The sequence below is a fragment of the Mrakia frigida genome, assembly GCF_051309035.1.
Source record: "Mrakia frigida strain ATCC 22029 unplaced genomic scaffold BDY24scaffold_18, whole genome shotgun sequence".
Lineage (NCBI taxonomy): Eukaryota > Fungi > Basidiomycota > Tremellomycetes > Cystofilobasidiales > Mrakiaceae > Mrakia > Mrakia frigida.
Window position 1 is genome coordinate 537,945 of NW_027481263.1, and position 18,690 is coordinate 556,634.

At 54.4% G+C, this 18,690-nt stretch overlaps 8 protein-coding genes across 8 annotated transcripts; 2 read left to right on the plus strand and 6 right to left on the minus strand.

The window, feature by feature from the left end:
• Positions 1-210: 210 nt before the first annotated feature.
• Positions 211-4,079, minus strand: BDY24DRAFT_409866 (sugar porter family MFS transporter). The gene is made up of 18 exons (XM_076642836.1): positions 3,599-4,079; positions 3,425-3,449; positions 3,274-3,302; positions 3,087-3,146; positions 2,894-3,010; positions 2,757-2,781; positions 2,603-2,675; positions 2,486-2,510; positions 2,281-2,379; positions 2,091-2,208; positions 1,765-2,002; positions 1,585-1,681; positions 1,410-1,507; positions 1,261-1,333; positions 1,063-1,186; positions 830-990; positions 714-755; positions 211-626 (listed from the first exon to the last, which is right to left on the minus strand). The coding sequence occupies exons 1-18, from the start codon at positions 3,729-3,731 to the stop codon at positions 433-435; spliced, it is 1,731 nt and encodes a 576-aa protein (XP_076496086.1). The 5' UTR covers positions 3,732-4,079; the 3' UTR covers positions 211-432.
• A 1,114-nt stretch (positions 4,080-5,193) lies between these two features.
• On the minus strand, positions 5,194-6,743 carry BDY24DRAFT_82153 (uncharacterized protein). Its single transcript, XM_076645168.1, has one exon. The coding sequence runs from the start codon at positions 6,441-6,443 to the stop codon at positions 5,262-5,264; it is 1,182 nt and encodes a 393-aa protein (XP_076496087.1). The 5' UTR covers positions 6,444-6,743; the 3' UTR covers positions 5,194-5,261.
• Positions 6,744-7,229: 486 nt separating this feature from the next.
• On the minus strand, positions 7,230-9,522 carry BDY24DRAFT_341304 (uncharacterized protein; the record flags this gene model as incomplete). Its single annotated transcript, XM_076637437.1, has 9 exons — positions 7,230-7,672; positions 7,767-7,899; positions 8,135-8,204; positions 8,319-8,386; positions 8,508-8,708; positions 8,784-8,855; positions 8,935-8,948; positions 9,025-9,076; positions 9,172-9,522. 9 exons carry the CDS (start codon positions 9,520-9,522, stop codon positions 7,230-7,232), a joined length of 1,404 nt encoding a protein of 467 aa, XP_076496088.1.
• Positions 9,523-10,233: 711 nt separating this feature from the next.
• BDY24DRAFT_415870 (uncharacterized protein) lies at positions 10,234-10,592 on the plus strand (the record flags this gene model as incomplete). Its single annotated transcript, XM_076643509.1, has 2 exons — positions 10,234-10,296; positions 10,407-10,592. 2 exons carry the CDS (start codon positions 10,234-10,236, stop codon positions 10,590-10,592), a joined length of 249 nt encoding a protein of 82 aa, XP_076496089.1.
• Positions 10,593-11,209: 617 nt separating this feature from the next.
• Positions 11,210-12,185, minus strand: BDY24DRAFT_391611 (uncharacterized protein). The gene is made up of 2 exons (XM_076640819.1): positions 12,074-12,185; positions 11,210-11,971 (listed from the first exon to the last, which is right to left on the minus strand). The coding sequence occupies exons 1-2, from the start codon at positions 12,152-12,154 to the stop codon at positions 11,408-11,410; spliced, it is 645 nt and encodes a 214-aa protein (XP_076496090.1). The 5' UTR covers positions 12,155-12,185; the 3' UTR covers positions 11,210-11,407.
• A 532-nt stretch (positions 12,186-12,717) lies between these two features.
• Positions 12,718-13,963, plus strand: MET8 (bifunctional precorrin-2 dehydrogenase/sirohydrochlorin ferrochelatase MET8). The gene is made up of 3 exons (XM_076640820.1): positions 12,718-12,818; positions 12,919-13,152; positions 13,331-13,963. The coding sequence occupies exons 1-3, from the start codon at positions 12,734-12,736 to the stop codon at positions 13,939-13,941; spliced, it is 930 nt and encodes a 309-aa protein (XP_076496091.1). The 5' UTR covers positions 12,718-12,733; the 3' UTR covers positions 13,942-13,963.
• A 725-nt stretch (positions 13,964-14,688) lies between these two features.
• ROT1 (Rot1p) lies at positions 14,689-17,055 on the minus strand. The gene is made up of 8 exons (XM_076645169.1): positions 16,969-17,055; positions 16,800-16,887; positions 16,593-16,662; positions 15,915-15,979; positions 15,747-15,796; positions 15,470-15,636; positions 15,223-15,387; positions 14,689-15,088 (listed from the first exon to the last, which is right to left on the minus strand). Coding segments are annotated over exons 1-8 (753 nt in total). The 5' UTR covers positions 16,970-17,055; the 3' UTR covers positions 14,689-14,941.
• Positions 17,056-17,740: 685 nt separating this feature from the next.
• On the minus strand, positions 17,741-18,665 carry BDY24DRAFT_82236 (uncharacterized protein). The gene is made up of 2 exons (XM_076645170.1): positions 18,328-18,665; positions 17,741-18,207 (listed from the first exon to the last, which is right to left on the minus strand). The coding sequence occupies exons 1-2, from the start codon at positions 18,413-18,415 to the stop codon at positions 17,822-17,824; spliced, it is 474 nt and encodes a 157-aa protein (XP_076496093.1). The 5' UTR covers positions 18,416-18,665; the 3' UTR covers positions 17,741-17,821.
• Between the last annotated feature and the right edge of the window lie 25 nt (positions 18,666-18,690).

Here is an 18,690-nt window from a genome sequence, read left to right on the forward strand (position 1 = left end):
GATCGGGCGAGGTCCGCTTTCGTTCCCTGTATTCTTGCAGGGCTTCACTGGATCGACCAAGCAGACCAGATTCTCCCCAATCAGAGCCTCCAGCAGTCGACGCCGGTGATTCGAAAGCAAAAGGACGAGGATAAAAAGAGGGAACGCGTCGAACTCGCCGTCGCTCTCGCTCTGTCCCTCTCGATCCTCTAGTTTTTGAATAGCAATCAATTTGACTCGGTGAGAGATCATAGTATTAGTCTAAAACGTGGATAATAAAAGTATGCAAAGCTGATAGGTCTACAGGCAGTACAGTGAGTTCTAAAAGGGGGAACATGCGAGGAGGATCGAGCAGAGGAGATGGCGACGAGAGATGGGGATGGGGATGGGGGAGGGAAGGAAATCGAAGGGAAGAACGGGATAGTCTAGAGCTAAAAAGTCTTAAGCGACGATCTACCTGGCCTCCTTATCGGCACTAACGACGTCTCCGAACGAAGGGCTCTGGACTCGAGTGACGGGAGCAGACGAGTCGGGGGTCTCTCCACCGACGGCTTTCTCAGCGTCTCCGGTCCTGGCGTCGTGGATGTCGATCTTGTGGGTAAGGTGCTCGACCTCGGCGTCGGTCATCGAGGGCATTCGTTGAGCGACTGAAGAAGGAAAAGGAAGAGAGGGAAGAGGAGTCAGTTCGTACGTTCGTTCGTCTGTCGCGACGAGAATTTCGAAGGAAAACTCACTGTGAGTAGGTCGCTCCTTCTCCTCGAAAGCGGTAGCGAAGACTGAAGAGGAACAGGAGAGATGAGGGTCAGCTCGGAGTCCTTGAGAGGGAAGATGAGATGCGACGAGGACTCACTAAGATCGATGGCCTCGAGAGTTCGTCCCTTGGTCTCGGGGTAGAAGACCCAAATGACGGGGATGAAGAGAGCGTTGGCGACGGCAAAGATGAGGAAAGTTCCCCATCCAATTGACGCGATCATGGTAGGGGTGACTTGTACGACGAGGAAGTTGAAGAGCCTGGGAAAGAAAGGAGAGGAGGAGGAGGTCAGCTTCGACGCGACGAGGCGAGGAAGAGGGAGGAGAACTCACCAGTTCGCCATGGTAGAGACGGCGTTGGCCTTGGTTCGGATCCTCAAAGGGTTGAGCTCGGCGGGGTACAACCAAGGGAGGGGGAGCCAACATGATCCGAAGAAGATGATGTAGAGGAAGAGACCTGGAAAGAAGAGAGGCGTCGACTGATCAGCTCGTCGTTTTTGAAGGGCTGGAAAGTGAAACGAGGTTACCCACCGAAAGCTCCACCCTTAGCGGCCTGGGCAGTTCCAGGAATAAGGCAGGCGAAGGTGATGACCATAGCGAGACACTGAGGAGCAGAGGAAGGCGAAGAGGAGGATCAGTAACGGTTTGAAGAGCGAGGGACGTCGACGCATCCGACTCACCTGTCCGGCGGATCCGATCAAGAACATCTTTCTTCGACCGAGGGTCTCGACGAGGAAGAAGGAAGTCAATGCCGCCATGGCGTAGCATGTCGACAAAACTTTTCACATATGAAACCAACAGCAAAGTCAGCATCGAAGCGGGAGGAGGAAGAACGGCAAAACGAAGAAAACTCACCACCACCGAGAACGAGAGCGAGTCGAGTCTCAAGACCGATAGACTGCTCGAAGAGAACCGTAGCGTAGTAGATGACAGCGTTGCAACCTCCGAGTTGCTGTAGAAAAAAAGAAGAGAGGAGGAGAGAAGGAGTCAGCGACGCGTCGACGAACCGAAACGGAGAGCGAGAAAGAGACTGACCTGGAAGATCTGGGAGGAAGCTCCGACAGCCATTCGTCGGAAGTGCTGCTTCTTTCCTCCAACGAAAAGCTCTCGACTGCTAGTTCCACCGGAGATGCTGGCACTGGCGTTGATTCCCTCGATGATGAGTCGGATCTCTCGCTGAGTTCCCTCGTCCTCGATGTTGGAGTTGTTGAGATCGGCGATGATCTGGGAGGCAGCCTCCTCGTGTCCGTGAACGAAGAGCCATCGGGGAGATCTGGAGAGCAAGAAAAAGGTTCGAAGAGCAGAGTCAGTACAGTCGGAAGGCGAAGGGGAAGAAAACGACGGCGTCGAGCCGAACTCACTCGGGCAACACGGCGACTCCAGCGATGAGCAAGATAGCGAAGAGGATCTGAAGAGCGATGGGGAACCTCCACGAGAGAGAAGAGTCGACGTAGGAGACTCCGAAGTCGAGCCAGTAAGCTGAGAGAAGACGGGAGGGGTCAGCTTCGACGGCGAGGGAGCGAAGAGTCGACGAGGAAGAAGATTACTCACAAATAAGGGTACCGACGGCGACCATGGAAGCCTCGATACAGACGAGGAATCCTCGGTTGTGAGACTTGGAGGACTCGGCAACCCAAGAAGGGATGGTACCTGAAAGAGAAGCAGCAGGCGAGACGACGCGTACTGTCAGCTCAACTCGAAGATATTGGGAGGGAGAAGAAATAGCAGGGAGAAAGGAAGAAGGAGAAGGACATACTAGTGTTGGCACCGTTTCCGAGTCCCTGGAAAGAAGCAAGAAAGGAAGAGAGACGGGAGGGAACGCGACGCAGGTCAGCTCGAGTTGCGAAGGGCGGAAGGAAGAGCCTGAGCTCACACAGATGATTCGACCGATCATGAACTGGAGAAATCCCTTCTGAGGTCCGAAAGCGGTAATTTGAATAATGGTTCTGGAGGGAGGAGGGAGATTGAGGGAGAAGAAGTCAGCTGCAGCTCGACGCGACGGAGAGGTGGAGAAGAGCCAGACTCACCCGAGGATCATGACAGCAGATCCGACTGCAGTATGTAACAAAACAGGGGGGAAGACGTCAGGAACTGGGAGGCGACGATATCTCGATGGACGAGAACGAGGGGAGGGGAGGGGAGGGAAAAGGGAAAGGAGACTCACGGAACATCATTCGACGACGACCGAGGACTTCTCCGTAGTAGAAAGCAAAGATGGCACCAAAGAGACATCCCACCTCGTAGACAGCAACGACGGTACCCTGCACCGTAGCGGTGTGGACTGGAAGAAGCGAACGAAGCGAACGAAGAGGTCAGGCCGAGTCTCGTTCGATGATAGACGCAGGATCAAAGCTCACCATCGTTGATACCGGAGGACTTGGTCTGGTAGAACTCGTTGTTGAACTGAGCAGAAGTAACTGAAGAAGGAGGAGGGGAATCGAGGTCAGCAGCTGGCGAGGAGAGAGGGACGTGCTAGCGTCGCCAACAGCTCCTTTGAGAGCTAGACGCTCGAGTGAAGTATAAGAGAAGGGTGAAAAGACTCACTAATTCCAGCCATAACTCCCTGATCGTAACTGAGAAGCAAAGAAGAAGGCAGGTACGAAGGAAGGACACAAGTCAGCTCGAACCCTCGACCTCCCGTTCAGCCCTCCTCTTCCTCCTCCTCGAACCTCCAAAGCTCGTGAGCGGAACTCACCCGAAGAGCAGGAACCCCATGGTGGCTGTAGACGAAGGAAACGAAGAGTCAGGAACTGCAAGCTCGAGGGAGAAGACGGAGCTGCATTGAAAGGGAAGAACGGAACGAGGGCTGAAGAGTCTTCGTTCCGTTCGTTCCTCCTCCCCTCGCCTCCTCTCGCCGCATTGAACTCACCTGTAGCAGTGATACCAGTGACGAGTCTGGATCCTCGAAGACCCATCCATCGTCGCTCCGAGAGCTTAGCAGGCCAGATCTTTCGAGCGGCAGGAGCCTTGGGAGCCTTGACGACCTTGGTGTCGGTTGACATGTTTGTTGAGAGTCGAGGTGAGGAGGAGGGAAGGGAGGAGGGGGGATGGAAAGGTAGTTGGTGAGGAGACGAGAGGTCTCGATAAGGGAAAAGGAAGAGGAAGGGTTGTTGGCGGGAGCTGAAACTTCTTGGGCGAGAAGAAGATGGCTGTCAGGAGGGAAAGGAGCGATCAGCCTCGAATTGAAGAATTTTAGGGCAAAAGGGAGGACCAAAGGAGTGAGGGGTAGCCAGAGTGCCCTCACGAATGATGACATCAAAGGAAAAATCTCGCCTCAAAGCGGCAGGAGGGGGAGAGTTTAAAAAAGAAGGAGACCCTCTCTCTCTCGTGCGAATTAACCGATTCCTCTCGTTGGTTGGAGATCAATCTAAATCCGTCATTCCCCCAAGACTAATAACTGGAACCGATCAGATCGAGATGCTCCAGCCGTGATTGGCTGCTCTTCTCTGTTAGAAAGTAGTGAGCAAGCTCAAGACGAGCTTGCTCGCCTCTCTCCCCGAAAGGTTTTTCTTTTCTTTTTTGACTTCCCCCGCCGACGTGCTCCAGAGTAGTCCCACTACTTTTTCCCCCCTTCGAAAGGGAGCACCCTGGATCTGCAAAGCAGCAAACCGGCACGAGTTCCGAGAGACTACTCCAGCATTGGGAGGAGGAGGAGAAGGGGGGGAAAGTGAGGAGAAGGAGGCTCCCTCCCCCCCTCCCCCCTCTCCTCCCTCCAAAGCAGGTCAATGATGACTTCCTCCCGGTTCCCGTTTTCGCAAAGGTTTTATATCCCGGTCCTCTGCTTTCATCTCCTCTTCGAGCCAGAAGCGTCGACTATACTGTCTCGAAGAGAGGGGAGAATCATCTGTTTTAAAACGAGCAAAGTTGGGTCCTGATCGTCTTCGCGAGACTCGCCGAGGCCGAGAGAGAGAGAGAGTCGAGATCGATCTCAGCTGTACATAGGACCGACGAGAAGCTACTCACTGAAGAGCGTATCAAGAAGGAGAGAGAGAGCAGGCTGTTGAGGCAGAGGAAGGGAGGACCAGGTCAGCTTGTTTGATCTCGGAGCCGACGGAAGATAGATAGGGGATTCTAGGGGAAAGCTTTATCTAATCGCCTTGGCCGTTGTCCCCTTGGCCTGTACTTCGAGCGAAAAAGATCATCAAACCGAGCAAGGGAAGATGCGCTCGGTAGCAGAGATCAGATCTGGAGAGCGTGAGAGTAAGATCAGCAGCCGAGATCGAAGGTGAGAGGGAGGGAGGAGGAGAGCCCGTCGCGTCGTCGTGAATCGACCTTCCCTCTTCAGCGATTGACCTAGGTTCACAGCTCTCAACAGACCAGAGCGACTATGTACATTCAATCAGCGAACGTGCCCGTTCGAAAACGGCACCGAACTCATTCTCGCCGCCGCTCTTGACAGCTGTCGACGCGTCTCACCCTCCGTCCTCCTCCCCTCGCTCTCTCCCTCTCCTGAATCCCACACTTCTCTCTCACTCAGCCATGCAGTCTAACGTAAGGAAAAAGACATCAGATTACTAACGTAGTCCTATCTCTCATCTCCCCAACTTGGCCAACAGTTTCCTCCTCAACGCAGACTCGTCCGTCTCCTTTCCTCCGCCTCCGCCTCCGCCTCCTCCGCTAGCAGCAGCAGCCTCAGCAGCTCTTTTCTTCTCCTCCGCCATCCTCTTCTGAATCACTCCTACATCGATTTTCTTCCTCGACGCCGGTGCTGAGGTCGAAGCGGTAGTTCCGTTGGCGGGTAGAGGAGGAGCGTGAGATGAGGAGGGGAAGGCGACAGGTGTAGGAGCAGAGGTGGTGTTGCTGATAAGAATCGGTGGGTTGGTGGTGGAACGATTAGAGAGAGCTGCTGAATCGGCCTTGGCCTCCTCGAGTCGACGAAGAAGGAGGGATCGAGCTGGGTTCGGTTTTGTCGTCGTCGAAGTCGAACTCGTCGAAGGGAAGGGTTTGGGAGTGGGAGCTGCTGTCTTGTCCGTTCCCGTTCCGTTCGATGGTTGCGAGACTTCGTTGGAAGAGGAAGAGGAAGTTGAAGGGAAAGGTGGGGGTTCCGGCGCACCCGACGACGACGCGTCGGTCGTTCCTGCTCCTCCCTTCCGACTCTCCGCTACTCCTCGAATCGACATCTGCGCCAACCTGCCTCCTCCCCTTCCACCACCACCAGAAGCAGCGGAGGCTGTAGCAGCTCCTCGAATCGACATCATTCCTCCTCCCCTCATCCCTCCTCGTCCTCCTCTCGATGCAGCTCCACTGATCCTGAGTCCGAGAGCGGTCGACGAAGGTGGGGACGGGTTCGGTTTGGATTTGGCTGAAGGTCCGGTAGGGATGGGTTTGACTTTGACTCCTGAGATTCGACGAAGGAGACTTGGAGTCGTTCCGTCGGACGAGGAGGAGGGGAGAGGGAGAGAGAGTGCTGCCGGAGGTGAGATCGTCGCGTCCTGTCCGTTCGAGTCGTCGTTCGAGAGGAGTTGTTCCGGCTCCTTGAAGACCGTGGGTCCCTCTCCTTCCTCCCATTTCGCTCTCATCCCCAACCCAAGTTTCTCCTTCACCTCCTCCTCCTTCCTCTTCCTCTCCCCTTCGTCCCCGTCCCCTTCCTCCCCACAGAGATCCATCAACTCGACTCGGTCCTTCTCTTCCCTCTGTCGCCTAAACAGCACATCCCCGGAGCCGTACCCAGCAGGAGGAGCGACTCCCGAGCGTCGTTCTCCTAGAGGGCGCATCTCTCGAGGACCTCCGTAGCGACTGTTGGAGATTTGACGTTGGTGCTGTTGTTGAGGATGAGTGAATCGATCTCGTTGGGTTGTGAGGTGTTGGAGACGACGTTCTTGAATGGCGGCGAGACGGGAGGTTTCTTCAGGGGAGAGCCAGGTGTCGGTTCGGTCGAGTCGACGAGGAGGGGAGGAGTCGGCGGGGACGTAATGGGAGAACTGAAGAGGAAAGGGAGAGGAATGTCAGCTCCTCAAGCTCGAGATCGATTCAATCCTTCAAAGCGTTTAGCTCTGAGACCCCAACAAAAGAAGGAGCGATCTAAACTCACCTCATCCCATCGTCTTCCCTCACTGCCATCCGACGAGAACGACGACCTCCTCGACCTTGAACGACTCATGCTTCGACTTCCACCCCGACTCCCATTCCAGCTTCTACTCCTCTCGCTCCGACTGTCGTGACTCTTGCTCCTAATCCTACTCCTCGATCTTGATCTCGACCGATCCGACATCGACGCGTCTCGCTCCTTCTCTCCCTCTCCCTCCCTCTCCCCGCTCCCGCTCCTACTCCTACTCCTGCCCCTCTCCATCTCTCCAACCTCCAACTCGTCCACCACCTCCTCCTTAACCGCCCTCTCCTCGTCCTCCTCTCCATCACTCTCAACACTAACCCTCCCCAAACTCCTCTCCACTCCCATCGCCTCACCCAACCCTCCTCCTCCCTCGTCATCCCCAGCCAACGCAGCAGCCACAGCTCCATCAACTGCCAGCAGCGATCTCGGTCGGTCCCTCTCCCTCCTCTCACCACCACCCGAAGCTCGCCTCCTCTCCCTCCTCTCCCTGTCCCTCCTCTCGTCCTCCTCGTCCACGTCCCTCCTCGGTCGTTTCGGCGAGGGAGATCGATTCATCCTCCGTCCCGACGGGAGCGGGTGGTGGCTGTTGGAAGCGTAGCGTGAAGGGGAGAGAGGTGGAGGACGAGGCCGTGTGTTTTGGTTGGAAGAAGGGCGAGAGGAGAGATGATGGTTTTCTCGTCGGAATCGAGGAGAGAGGTTGAGTTCTTCCTGATGTCGACGGAGAGTGGCGGAGGAGGGAATGGGGTCGTACTGCGATTTGAGCGAGCAGAGAAGAAGGGAAGAGGTGAGTTAGGGAGAGAGGGAGAGACGGAAGGGGAAGGAAACGTACTTGAACGGACGCGTCGTAGAGCGCTAGATCTCGGAACGGGGAGCGGAGGAAGGAGTAGAGTTCTGCGAGAAAGGGGAAGTGAAGTTTCGTCGTTAGTTCGAGCAACGAATCAAGCAAGAGGGAAAGGAAGGAGGAGGGAAAGAACGAGAGACTCACCATGAGCAAACTGTTCGGCGTTCCTCCTCTCGTCCTCCCTCCTAATGTCGAGGAACTCGGCGAGGAGTCGGACGGCGGGTTCCGACCGGATGTCGATGGATTTCATGAGGGAGAGGGTGTAGGTGAGCATGAACTGGGAGGCGAACGAAGTGAAGTGAAAGAAGAAGGGAGTCAGCGCGTTGGTTTCGTTCGTTCGGTTTCATTCGTTCCTTTTCGTTCGGTTCGAAGCTCGTCGTGGCTCTTGTCGTTCATCACCCGGGCTTTCCACTCTTCCGTCTCGCAGGCGAAGACGCAACTGGATCGTCGAACGAGGCGAAACGGACGAAAGCGACGCGACGAAGAAAGAACGGGAAGAGCAGAAGACTCACCTCGACATCCACTCCCGACCAAACACGAAACTCCCTCCTCATCCAGATGGTCGCTTTGCTGATCATGTCCCTGCATAAATCCGATTCAAACCAGCGAGGCGATTGACAGGTCAGCTCCTCGTTCCCTCATCCCTCTCGAGAAGTTCGAGACGACGCGAAGTTGTGAAGAGAGGAAGAGACGTACGGGTTGGCAGCAAAGGCCTGAGGTGTAGGAACAGGTCTGTACCTCGTCACATTGTTCGAAGCCACGTGCTAAGATCACCGAAACCAATCAAACCCAGCGAAAAAAAGTCAGCATCTCTCTTTCCTTGCTAACCCTTCTCCCTCTCCCTCCCGTCCTTCTGTTCCTCTCAGAACCAAAGCCGACACTCACCTTGACCAACAAGCCCCACCTGTACAACTCTCTCCTCCTCTCCACGGTTCTCTCGAATTCATCTTCCATCTGCTCGATGCTCCCTTCTCCCTCCGCTGGAACGGGTCGTCGCGGGACTGCACGACGAGTCGTTGGAGGAGGGAGACGAGGGTTCTGAGGGTGGGCGAGAGAGGGTTTGCTTGCTAGGGGTGGGAGGAAGAACTGCGGATAGCAAACAGGAAAAGAGTCAGGGGGGAAAGAACGAAAGAAGGAGGTGATGGGACGAGAGAGACGCACCTTGAGGAATGGAGGAGGGGTCCAGAGGTTGTGGAGGAGGTAAGGACCGATGGGATGGGAACAGAGAGGGCACTGTGTGAGGAAACGAATCGCGTAAAGACGAGGTTGAGTATAGAAAGAGTAGATGCAAGAAGCAGGGGGAGAGACGGACCTTTCGAGATTGATCTGAAGGTGGAGAAGGAGAAGGGACGGAGGTGAGCTCGGTCCAACCAAGGAAGTGAAGAGAGACGAGAGAACGAACCTGTCCAGACGCATAAGCACGAGAAGCAGAAGTTGTCGTGACCACAGCCGACCTAAGTACAAAAACAGGGAATGAAAGGTGAGCTCGAGGAAAGCGAGAACGAAACGAAGACAGGAGAAGGAGAGAAGGAGCGGAGAAGGAGCTCACCATAACCGTCCTGTCCTTGACCTCCTGGAGGCAGATACAACAGTTCTCAGCCTCGTCGTCGTCCTCCCTCCACCTCTTCCCTCCAGTCTTCCCAACAGTCGTAGATGTCGTCGCAGGGACGTCTATATCGGTTGAAGCTTGGGGTTGGTCTGTTTGAGGGAGGAGGTCATCAATCGCGTCGGGATCGAGGTCGATTCTAGCAGAAAGGTGAGGGAGAACAGACGAGGAAGAAGACGAGGAAGCGAGAGGTAAGTCTCCAGCAGCGACGGTTGAGGTGGAAGTTTTTCTCGAGGTGGAACTGGGAGGAAGAGGGTGGTCGTCCGAGTGGCGAGGGAGGAGGAAGGGTTCCATCGACCTGAACGAGGGGACAAAGAGAAGGGATTCAGCTTCAAGGAAGATACGGAAAAGAGAGATTGGGGGCTGAGCTGACGGGATTTTGGGTGATATATGCTCGGACATGGCGGGAAAGGAAGCGAGAGCTGAAGGAGGAAGGAGGAAGGAGAAGTCAGCTTCGTTCGTTTCCTTTCGTTCACTCTCGCCCTTCTCTCTCAACTCACCTGTATCCAAGGGCGTTCTTAACGCTATCTTGTATCAAGCGAGGTCAGGATTTTGACTCCAAGGAGAAGAGACGAGAAGAGAAGAAGAGGTGGCGAGTGGTGGTGGTCGTTGAGAGGAAGGGAGGAGATGGACTCGACGAAGCTCAACTTTCGAACTCTTCCAGATCTTCGTTTACGCCCCTCCTTTGAGGTGACCGTTCGATCAAGCTGAAATTGGCCGATGCACGACCTGCGAAACCTTCTGAGGAGCTCTTGAACAGAGAGGGAGGGACGAATCAGAGGAAGGTGAGCATCGACGCCTTCGTTCTCCCTCTCTTGACGTCGATTGCTCTTCTCGATTTTAGCTGAAGCTCTGAAGTTCACTCTTTGGATTATTCGGCCTGCTTGACTCGATCTCAGTCACGACAAGCTCAATCTCTGGTCGATACACCTCTCCGGATCTTCCCCTCCTTCGACCCATCCCTCCTCCATCGTTCTCTCCGAATTCTTCAAGAGACCTGTCAGGATGGTCTTCAAGTCCAGAGAGCTGAGAGCGAGCAGGAAGAAGGGTCCTGATGGATGTTTTACGGTGAGTTCAGCTTCCTCCAGTGCTTTCTCCTCGTTCACGACTCGTTCGACGCGTCTCGCCCGCTCGTCCCCTCCTTTTTGAACCACTCACTTCGTCGACGCGTGCCACAGGCCTTCGCCGACATCTACCCTCTCCATGTCCTCACTCTTCAAACGCTTAAGGAGCTCGCTCTCAGTCTATCAAACTACGCCGAGAACCCTTTGCCTTTCGACGTCGAGGGAGCGATCCAGAGGTTTCGTCCGAATGTGGTGGTGGAGATGCCTGAAGGAACGGAGGCTTTCGAGGAAGACGGTTGAGGAGTTGGGGTTGGTGCGGGTGCAGATGGTGTTGAGAGTGAAGGATGGGGACTGGAAGTCGTTGGGAGATGTGGGAGATGTACGGTTCGTCTCGTTTCTGTCCCTTCTTCCTCGACATCTTCTCGTCCCAAATTCTCGTTCCAGATAGGCTCTTTCGATGGATCTTTTCCCAAGAAGCTCAGCTGAATCGGTTCGAGCCGGGAGAGGAACCAAAACTGACTCGTGCTCGACGCGTCGTTCTTCCCACTCAGATGCCCAACGTCTCTTCAGCTGGAACACGTCACCCTACTTTCCCGTACCGGCTGCTTAATGCAACACGTTCCAAAGAGGTCGATGGGGTTCGTTTGCAGTTCTGTCTCTCCTGTGCTGTTTTCGAACGCGCTCGACTCTCGAATCCCTCGCCCTCGTCCTTCGCTCATGACTCTGACTCCTCTCCTCCATCCTTGTTTTTTCTCAGTTCGTAGGCGTATCATGCCCGGTTCTAGGAGTCTATGCCGTTCCCATTTTCCCTCCTTCTTCGACGCAGACTACAGAGGAGAGGATGGTCTGGAAAGTTGGCGACGCGATGAGAGTTCGAAGTAGGGTCGATAGAAGTCAAAAGTTTAACGAAATTGGATGACGACTGTTTAGAAAACCTAGATACTATTGTAAACTGACGAAGAAGAAGAAAAAACGAAAGCACAAAACAGCTCGCTCAGGATCGAACGACGCGACATCGACTCCTTCTCTCCGAGCTCAGCCTCTCCACCATATCCTTGACGACCTTTCCGACCTCCTCGTACTTGACCAGTTACCCCATCTCCAACAAAGTCGCACTAGACCAGAACTCCTCGTGCTCCATCATCGCCCTCGTCGTCGCTTCCACATCGTCCTTCCCAATTCTGCTCAACGAGGACTAATCGCAAATCCAGCCTCACCACAAACTCCAGAAACGCGGCAGCCGGCTTGAGCTTTGTGAACTTAGTCTGCACAATCGGTAACATAACGGAACCGAGAAATAGCGGAATTTGAATCGTCCGGTCGACTCGACTGTTTCGATCAACTTGACGCGACGCAACTTCGTAGTGCATCAACTGCGAGGAGACCGGAGTAGATGGGAATGGGCAGGTGTAGATCGAGAGATTGGTTCGAATTCGTGGGAGTATCTCGTTCTCCATGAGGTTGCGGAGAGGGAGAGCACGAGGGCCGGTGAAGGAGAGCAAACGAATACGGAACTTTGAGTCCTGTTGGAGGCGACGATGTGGGAGGTTCCAAGTGGAGAGAGGGATGAAGGACTCGATGAGGTCTTTCTGAGAAGATTCGATCCGAATACGAAGTGTCTGAAGGCGTGAGAGACCGAGGGAAGGACGAAGTCGCGACGCGGTTGGGACGAGGGAGGGCTAGAGAGAGAGAGAGAGAGACGAAGGAGGACGGTCAGATCAACAGCTTCTAGAACAAAAGTTCGCTCATGGCTTCTACGGTGGTCCAGAAATGCTGCTCACGGTGATGAAGAAGGAGTAGAGTTGCTGCAGAGTTCTGATCTCGACGTCCTCGTACAAGACAGGTCCAGCGAGTTCGAGCATCCCGAGGGAGACGAGGCAGAGGTTCTTGAAGGTGGATTCGTCCGACTGCTGGCACACTCCGAGGAGGACCTCCCAAGGAAGATGCAGACGAACAGAGGAGGAGCGAAGTCGTCTCTGAAAGGAGAAAGAAAGGGAGGAGGGAAAGTGAGCTCGGACGTTTCCATTCCTCCTTCCGTTCCAGGCTCTTGAAGGCATCGAGAAAAGCTCACCGTTGCCATGTTGCCGAGCTTAACCATAACCTTTCGATCTGAGAGCGTCGTTTGGATCTCGCAGAGGGTGCTGAGCTGCAGAAGTAGGGAGATGGAGAAGAAGGGAAGAGAGGAAGGACAGGAGAGCGGAAAACGTCAGCTTTCGTCTTCCGTTCGAGCGTCCCTACAACCCAGAACAAGATTTTACTCGCATGAACCGATATGAACCAGTCCTTACTCGATGCTACGAGAGAAGAAGTCCAAGAAAGAAGAAGAGGGAAGGGAGGAGGCCGATGTAGTCGGAGACAAACTCCGAGCTCAACCTCGAAATCGATCTCGTCCCTCCTCCTTCTCTCCCTTTCCCCCTCCAACCATCAGCACCTCTACAACCATGTCTTCTCGTGTCGATGCCGTCGCTTCTACCTCCTCTGACTCTCCCTTCGAGCCTATCCAAGCTGGAACGTCGCTCATGCTCGGTAAGCTCTCAGTCTCCTTCCTCGCTCCTCCATCGATCCCTCCCTCTCCCTCCAGCTCTCTGACCTTCCTTCTCGACCTTTTTCATCGATCTTGTTCTAGCTTGGCGACTCCTCAACCGACCGGTCCTTCTCGTAGGAGGAGGAGGAGTCGCAACAGGTCGCTTGCAGTACCTTCTTGAAGCAGGAGCAAAGGTCACCTTGATCGCCCCGAGGGAGGGTCTCTCGGACGAGGTCCTATGGAGGATCGAAGGAGAGAAGAGGGCTGAAGGAGGAGGAGAGATCATCTGGAAGGATAGGGTTTGGGTTGCCGAAGAGGATGAGCCAGGTTTGGGAGGTGAGTGTTGGTTTTCTTAGTTTGGGAGAGGAGGGGAAGGAGAGGGAATCGTTGAGCTCGACCGTTCCGTCTGCTTTGAGCTCTTGCTGCCCTCCTGCTATGTTTCGCGTCTCGAATTTGGCTTTTGAACATCTTACTGACCTCTGCTATGTCTCCCAATCCTTCCCTTTTCTACCAGACTTCGACCTCGTCCTCACCGCGATCCCCAACGTCACCCTCTCCCTTCACATCGCCTCCCTCTGTCGAACGCTCCACACTCCCGTCAACGCCGCCGATCTCCCTCCTTCCTGCGACTTCTACTTCGGCTCTCAAGTCCGTCGAGGTCCTCTTCAAATCATGGTCTCCACGTCAGGCCGAGGTCCTCGAATCGCCGCTCTCGTTCGGAAACGAATCGAAGCCTCTTTGCCTCCCAACGTCGAGAACGCCATCACTCGCGTCGGGCAACTGAGATCCAAGCTGAGGGAGATCGTACCTGAAGCAGGAGGAGCGGTGGGGAAGAGGAGAATGGCTTGGATGATCGAGGTATGCGATCTGTGGACGTTGGACGAGTTTGCGGAGATGGACGAGGAGATGATGGCGAAGGTGTTGGAGGGTTGGGAGAAGGGAGAGGTGAAGAGTTTCCAGGAGGTTAGTGGGAGGAAGAGTCCTACGAGGGCTGGATTGGAGAAGAAGGTTGGGGAGTGGAGAGAGGCAGGTTGGGTGGGAATGGTCGGCGGGTTTGTCGTTGGGTTGGCGGTGGGAGCGGGTGTTGCGAAGAGGTTTGGGCTGCTGGGAGCTCGGAGTGGATGAAGATGATCAGTTCAATCTGAAATCAATGTGTTGGGGTTAGCTGAAAGGTCAAGAACCTCGAGGCGTCCGAACGTGGAGACTGGAGCGAGGGAAGGGAAAGGAAAGGAGAAAATGCGTCGGTCGTTCCTTCAGGATCCTTTCGCAGACTTCACGAGTTGTTCGAACAGCCTTCACCAATCGCCCTACCGACTCCAAGATGACTATGGGTCAGGGCGACGTCTCTTTCCAAGTGAGTCGAAAGGTCGACGCGTCGATCCGACCCTTTTCTTCCTTCGTTCTCTGCCTTCTCTTAAACGTGCTGTTCTTCTTCACCGCCCGATAGACCCTTCTCCGCTCCAGTAGCCCATTCCCCATTGAACGCAACCCAACCATCCATGCACGAAGCTCCTTTCCACTCGAAAGAGCAACGCGTCCTCGCTCTTCCTCTCCTCTCACCTTCTCATCGTCCTTCCCACTCCTTTCAAACAATCGAGGCAGGACAAAAAAGAGTAACATGAGGAAATCCGATCCGAAGAAAAGAAATAGAAGGAAAGAAAGGAAGATAAAAGTCCGTAGGGTTTGTGTCTAGAGAAAAACGAAAGTAACGACGACGCGTATCGGCTGATGGAGAGGGAAGAACTTCAAAACGAATGAGAGAAGTTGTAGAAAATGCAAGAAGAAAGGACGGGGGCAGGAGTAGAGTAGAGGAGGGGTATAGGTGAGTAAAGGCAGAGGAGGGGAGGAGGGAAAGAGGGAGAGGCAAGGAGGGAGGTGGGTATAGCGTGAATGGGCGAAAAAGAGGGAGGGAGGGAGAGATGCAAAGGCAGTAGAGTATGTGTGTGTGTGTGGAGGAGAAAGGTCAAGAGATGTAGGAAGAAAGAGAGGTGAGAAGAGATAAGAGGGGAGGGAAAGAAGGGAGAGGAGTAGGTAAGGGAGGACGAGGACGAGATGAGACCGAAACGACGCCGAACACCACAAGATGCCTTCTCCTCAACTCAACGAGCTCGAGCCGAAAGACTGTTTAAAGCGACACTCCAAAGACGACAAGCCCAACGACGGAGGCTCCGAGGACCAACGCCGATCTGGTCGAGACGGTCTGAGCGGCTGCCGACCTCTTGAGGAGGGAGAATCCTCCGGTATCGATGGATCGACGAGCGAGGTCGGAGTCCTGTGTGACCAGAAACAAAGAAGGAGGGGAAAAAAGAAGGAAGAAAGGAGTCAGTACGAGAAGCGAACGAAAGAACGAGCGCGTGTCTCGAGCGAAAAAGAACGGGAGTCCGTTGAACGAGAATCAAAACTCACGTTGGCACCACTTCCGTACCCAGTAAGCTGCACAGTAGGCAACATGTCTCCAGGCTTCTTCCTCAGGTAGAGAGGAGGCATAGCGGCGCCATCGAACCGAGTGAGTTGAAGAGCGTTGAGAGCGAGAACGTTGTCGACCTGGATTCCCCAACCAGCGTAGAGGACCTATTCGAACCAAACACAACGATCAGTCTTCTGGTTGTTCTCCTCGAGGAGTGGAAGGTGGACGAGGGAGGAAAGGACGAACAGTCTGATCGTAAAGGGTGATGATGTTGGTGACAGCCGCACAAGGATCCTGGACCTGAATCCTTCCATCGGCCGAGAAGGGAGTAAGAACGATGGATCCGTTGGACTCGAGGGTGTAGGTTCCGTGCTGCCAGTAGACGACGGCTTGGATGCAGTTGGGGAGGGAGGCTTGAGGAAGGAGAGACGACGAAAAGGGAAGCGACGTCAGGAAACGAAGGAGCCAAGGGAAGCTGAACTTCGTTCTTTTTGTTCTCGAAAAAGAGGAGGGAGAGACGCACCATTGGAGACGAATCGGTAGGCGGACTCCTCAAAGAATCCATCGCCGGTGCTGAACACAGCCAAGAACGGAGGGAAACGAGGTCAGCAAAACAAGCTGAAGACACGCGGTGACCTCCTCTTCCTACTCCCTTGCCCTCCCCGGATCGACTAGAGCGAAAGAAACTCACAAAGAGTAGGCCATTCCTGTCGTAGCTGGGTAGGTGAACGAGTAGTTCAGAGGAGATACGAAGCCCTGATTTGATCGAGCAAAGGAAGGGAAGGGAGAGTCAGCTTCGGTTTCGTTGAGCTTCGATGCGAGGGCAGAAACCGGAAGGTGTGGTGGTAATGGTGGTGGGTATCAAAAGCAAAACTACAGACCCCAGCATCTGCTAGGAGTCCCCGTCGCGGAGAAAAAGCCAAAAAGGAACGAGGGATGGGCCTGAAGCTGTTCCTTCGTTCAACCCTCCTTCCCTTCCAGCCCTCCCGCGGTTGACCTTCCACTCCTCGACCGTGCTCTCTCCCACCCCCCAGATCCGAGCGAATCCCGTTCCAGAGCTCGCTGCTGAAAGCTTGCCAGCACGTCTCTGCAATCAGCTCTTAAAGGAGAAGAAAAAGGACCTAGAGCGAGAACGACCGAAGCCCCTCTCTCCTGCTCTCCTTCCCTTCCCTCCTTCCTGAGCTCCCTCCTTCCCGCGTCTCTCTTGTCTCTTCTCTTCCTCCCGTACCGCCCAAGGCTCTCCCACTTCACCACTCAGCGTCCCACCACACCCTCTCCTCAATTTGTCCCCTTCGATCCCAACCTCAACAACGCCCGCCCCCTCTCCCTCCTCCTTCCCACTCAAGCTCACAGACAGACGCAGACTCACCATTCCAGTTGTAACCGCTCCCGAACCAGTGGACCACATCCCTTCCAACGAAGTCACATTGTGCGTTGATCTAGAACAAAGCACATACAATCCCAACCAAAGCGAGGGAGGGTCAGCGCTCGGTCGGTCGAAGACGGGACAAAACCACCGCTCCTGCTCCCCCTCCCCAGCCTTTTCAATGCATAAGAAGAGGGTTAAAAGGCTCACGTAAGATCCAACTGAGCGTTGGTGGATGAAACGAGGGAGAGGAGGGAAACGAGAGCTGGGAGGAGGAAGGAGGAGGAGGAGGAGAGCACTGAACGAAACGAACGAACAAACGGGGGTTAGCGTGTATACAAAGCGAAGAAGTGACAAACTGAGAGGATGTAGAACGTACTCTTTGAAAGTATATAGAGAGACAGTGGATGGGTTGAGGTGAGGTAGGGAAGGAGGGAGGCTTGAGGGTTGAAGGGGGTTGGTTGTCCTTGGCTTCGTTTCCTTCTTTCTTTCTTTGCTTCTTTGAAGAGGGAGGAGTCCTGTCCTGCTGCTGCTAGAAGATGTTGTGGGTACGCTAAGGAGAGTAGCGAGGAGGAGAAGAGCGGGGTGGGGGTTGTGTAGAATGAAGAAGAGGAGGAAGGAGAGGAGAGGGGAGGATGACGGTTGGGACGGTTTCGAGAACAAGAGGAGAGGAGAGGATGAGGGTGTCGCCGTTTTTCTTTTCTTTTTTCGTTGAAGCTGAATGAAGAAAGAGAAAGTTCGTGTATTGGGATACAGTAAGGGACTAAGTAGGGTATAGTAGCAAAAGCGAGAGGGAAATGAAAGGGAGAAATGAAAGAGGAGCTGCGAGCGCGACGCAAACCAACCACCGAGCGCGTTCGTCTAGCAGCAACAGCTGGACGAGAGCAAAAAGAGAGCAAAGGCAGTTCAGTTCGTCGCGTCCGAAATTACACAGGGAAGGGCCTGAACTGGACGAACGGGATGATGCAGATATCTGCGAAGCAGGAAAAGAAAAAAAGAGAGAGGTTCAGCCCTCGTCATGAACCTCACTGAGCGAGGTGACCGAAGAGACTCACCACAACGGCAAGCTGATACCAACCCAAACGAGCGTAAACATAGTCAGTACGACTCTCGAAACAGAGAGAACGAGAAAGAGAGACTCACGCAAGATGGGAAGACCGCAGAGGTGCTATTTCAGGAGGGAGGGAGGGAGTTGGACGAGGTCAGTCAACATGGCTCTTCAGACGGCCTCTTCAATGTTTCTCTCCCTCGAAACGGAGGTGATGAGTGAACCCAGTCTCCAACGAGCTCGTAGATCTCAACCTTTCACTCCTAGAAGCGAGTCTTCGACGAGTGCTGCTCCTTCCTCTCTCCTCTTGAGCTGAGCTCGTTCCCCTCCCCTCCCCTTCCTCTCTCTCTCTCTCTCTCTCGCATCTCCAGCTCCTCCCCTTTGCTTCCAGCCTCGCCCCTCCTTGCCACTTCCAATCCAGCGACACCCAACTGCTCCCAAACCGAACCCAAAACGAAAAGAAGACGTCCAAAAGTCGACTCACTCCAGGGCAACCCCCTCGCAACCTCAGCACCTCCTCCTTCTGAGCTTTCGTTCCCTGGCTCTCCTCCGTTGGAGTCTGCTTGGAGTCTATTCCAGCGAAATCAACAACATGCGTTAGCGGGTTATGCTTCTTTGAAAGTAACAGAACGAAAGATAGGAAGGAGGAAGAGAGAAGGGAGGAGGGAAAGTCGAAGAGGGTGAGCTCACTCATGACGTTCCTTCCAGCTTGAGGCTGCACGCTTTCAACTACGGATCTGTTCGTGGGAGTGTTGGTAGTGGGAGTGGAAGGGGACATAGCTTGACGTGGGATTGCGAGTAGAGTGAGTTTTGGGAGAGGGTGAGAGCGGTTGGGGAGAAAAAAAGGGCAGGAGGAGGAGGAGGGAGAAGGAGCAAGCAGGGTCGAGCGTCATCGGAGTGCGAAAATAGATGCGATATTTTTTCAATGGGCAATGAGAGTGATGTTGAGAGAGAGTTTTGTGAGCAGGAAGGTGCGGAAGTTTAAAATTTGAGGCAGGGAGAGGGGAGGAGAAAGAGAGGAGGGACGCGTCGGTTGGTTACCGACCAAACTCT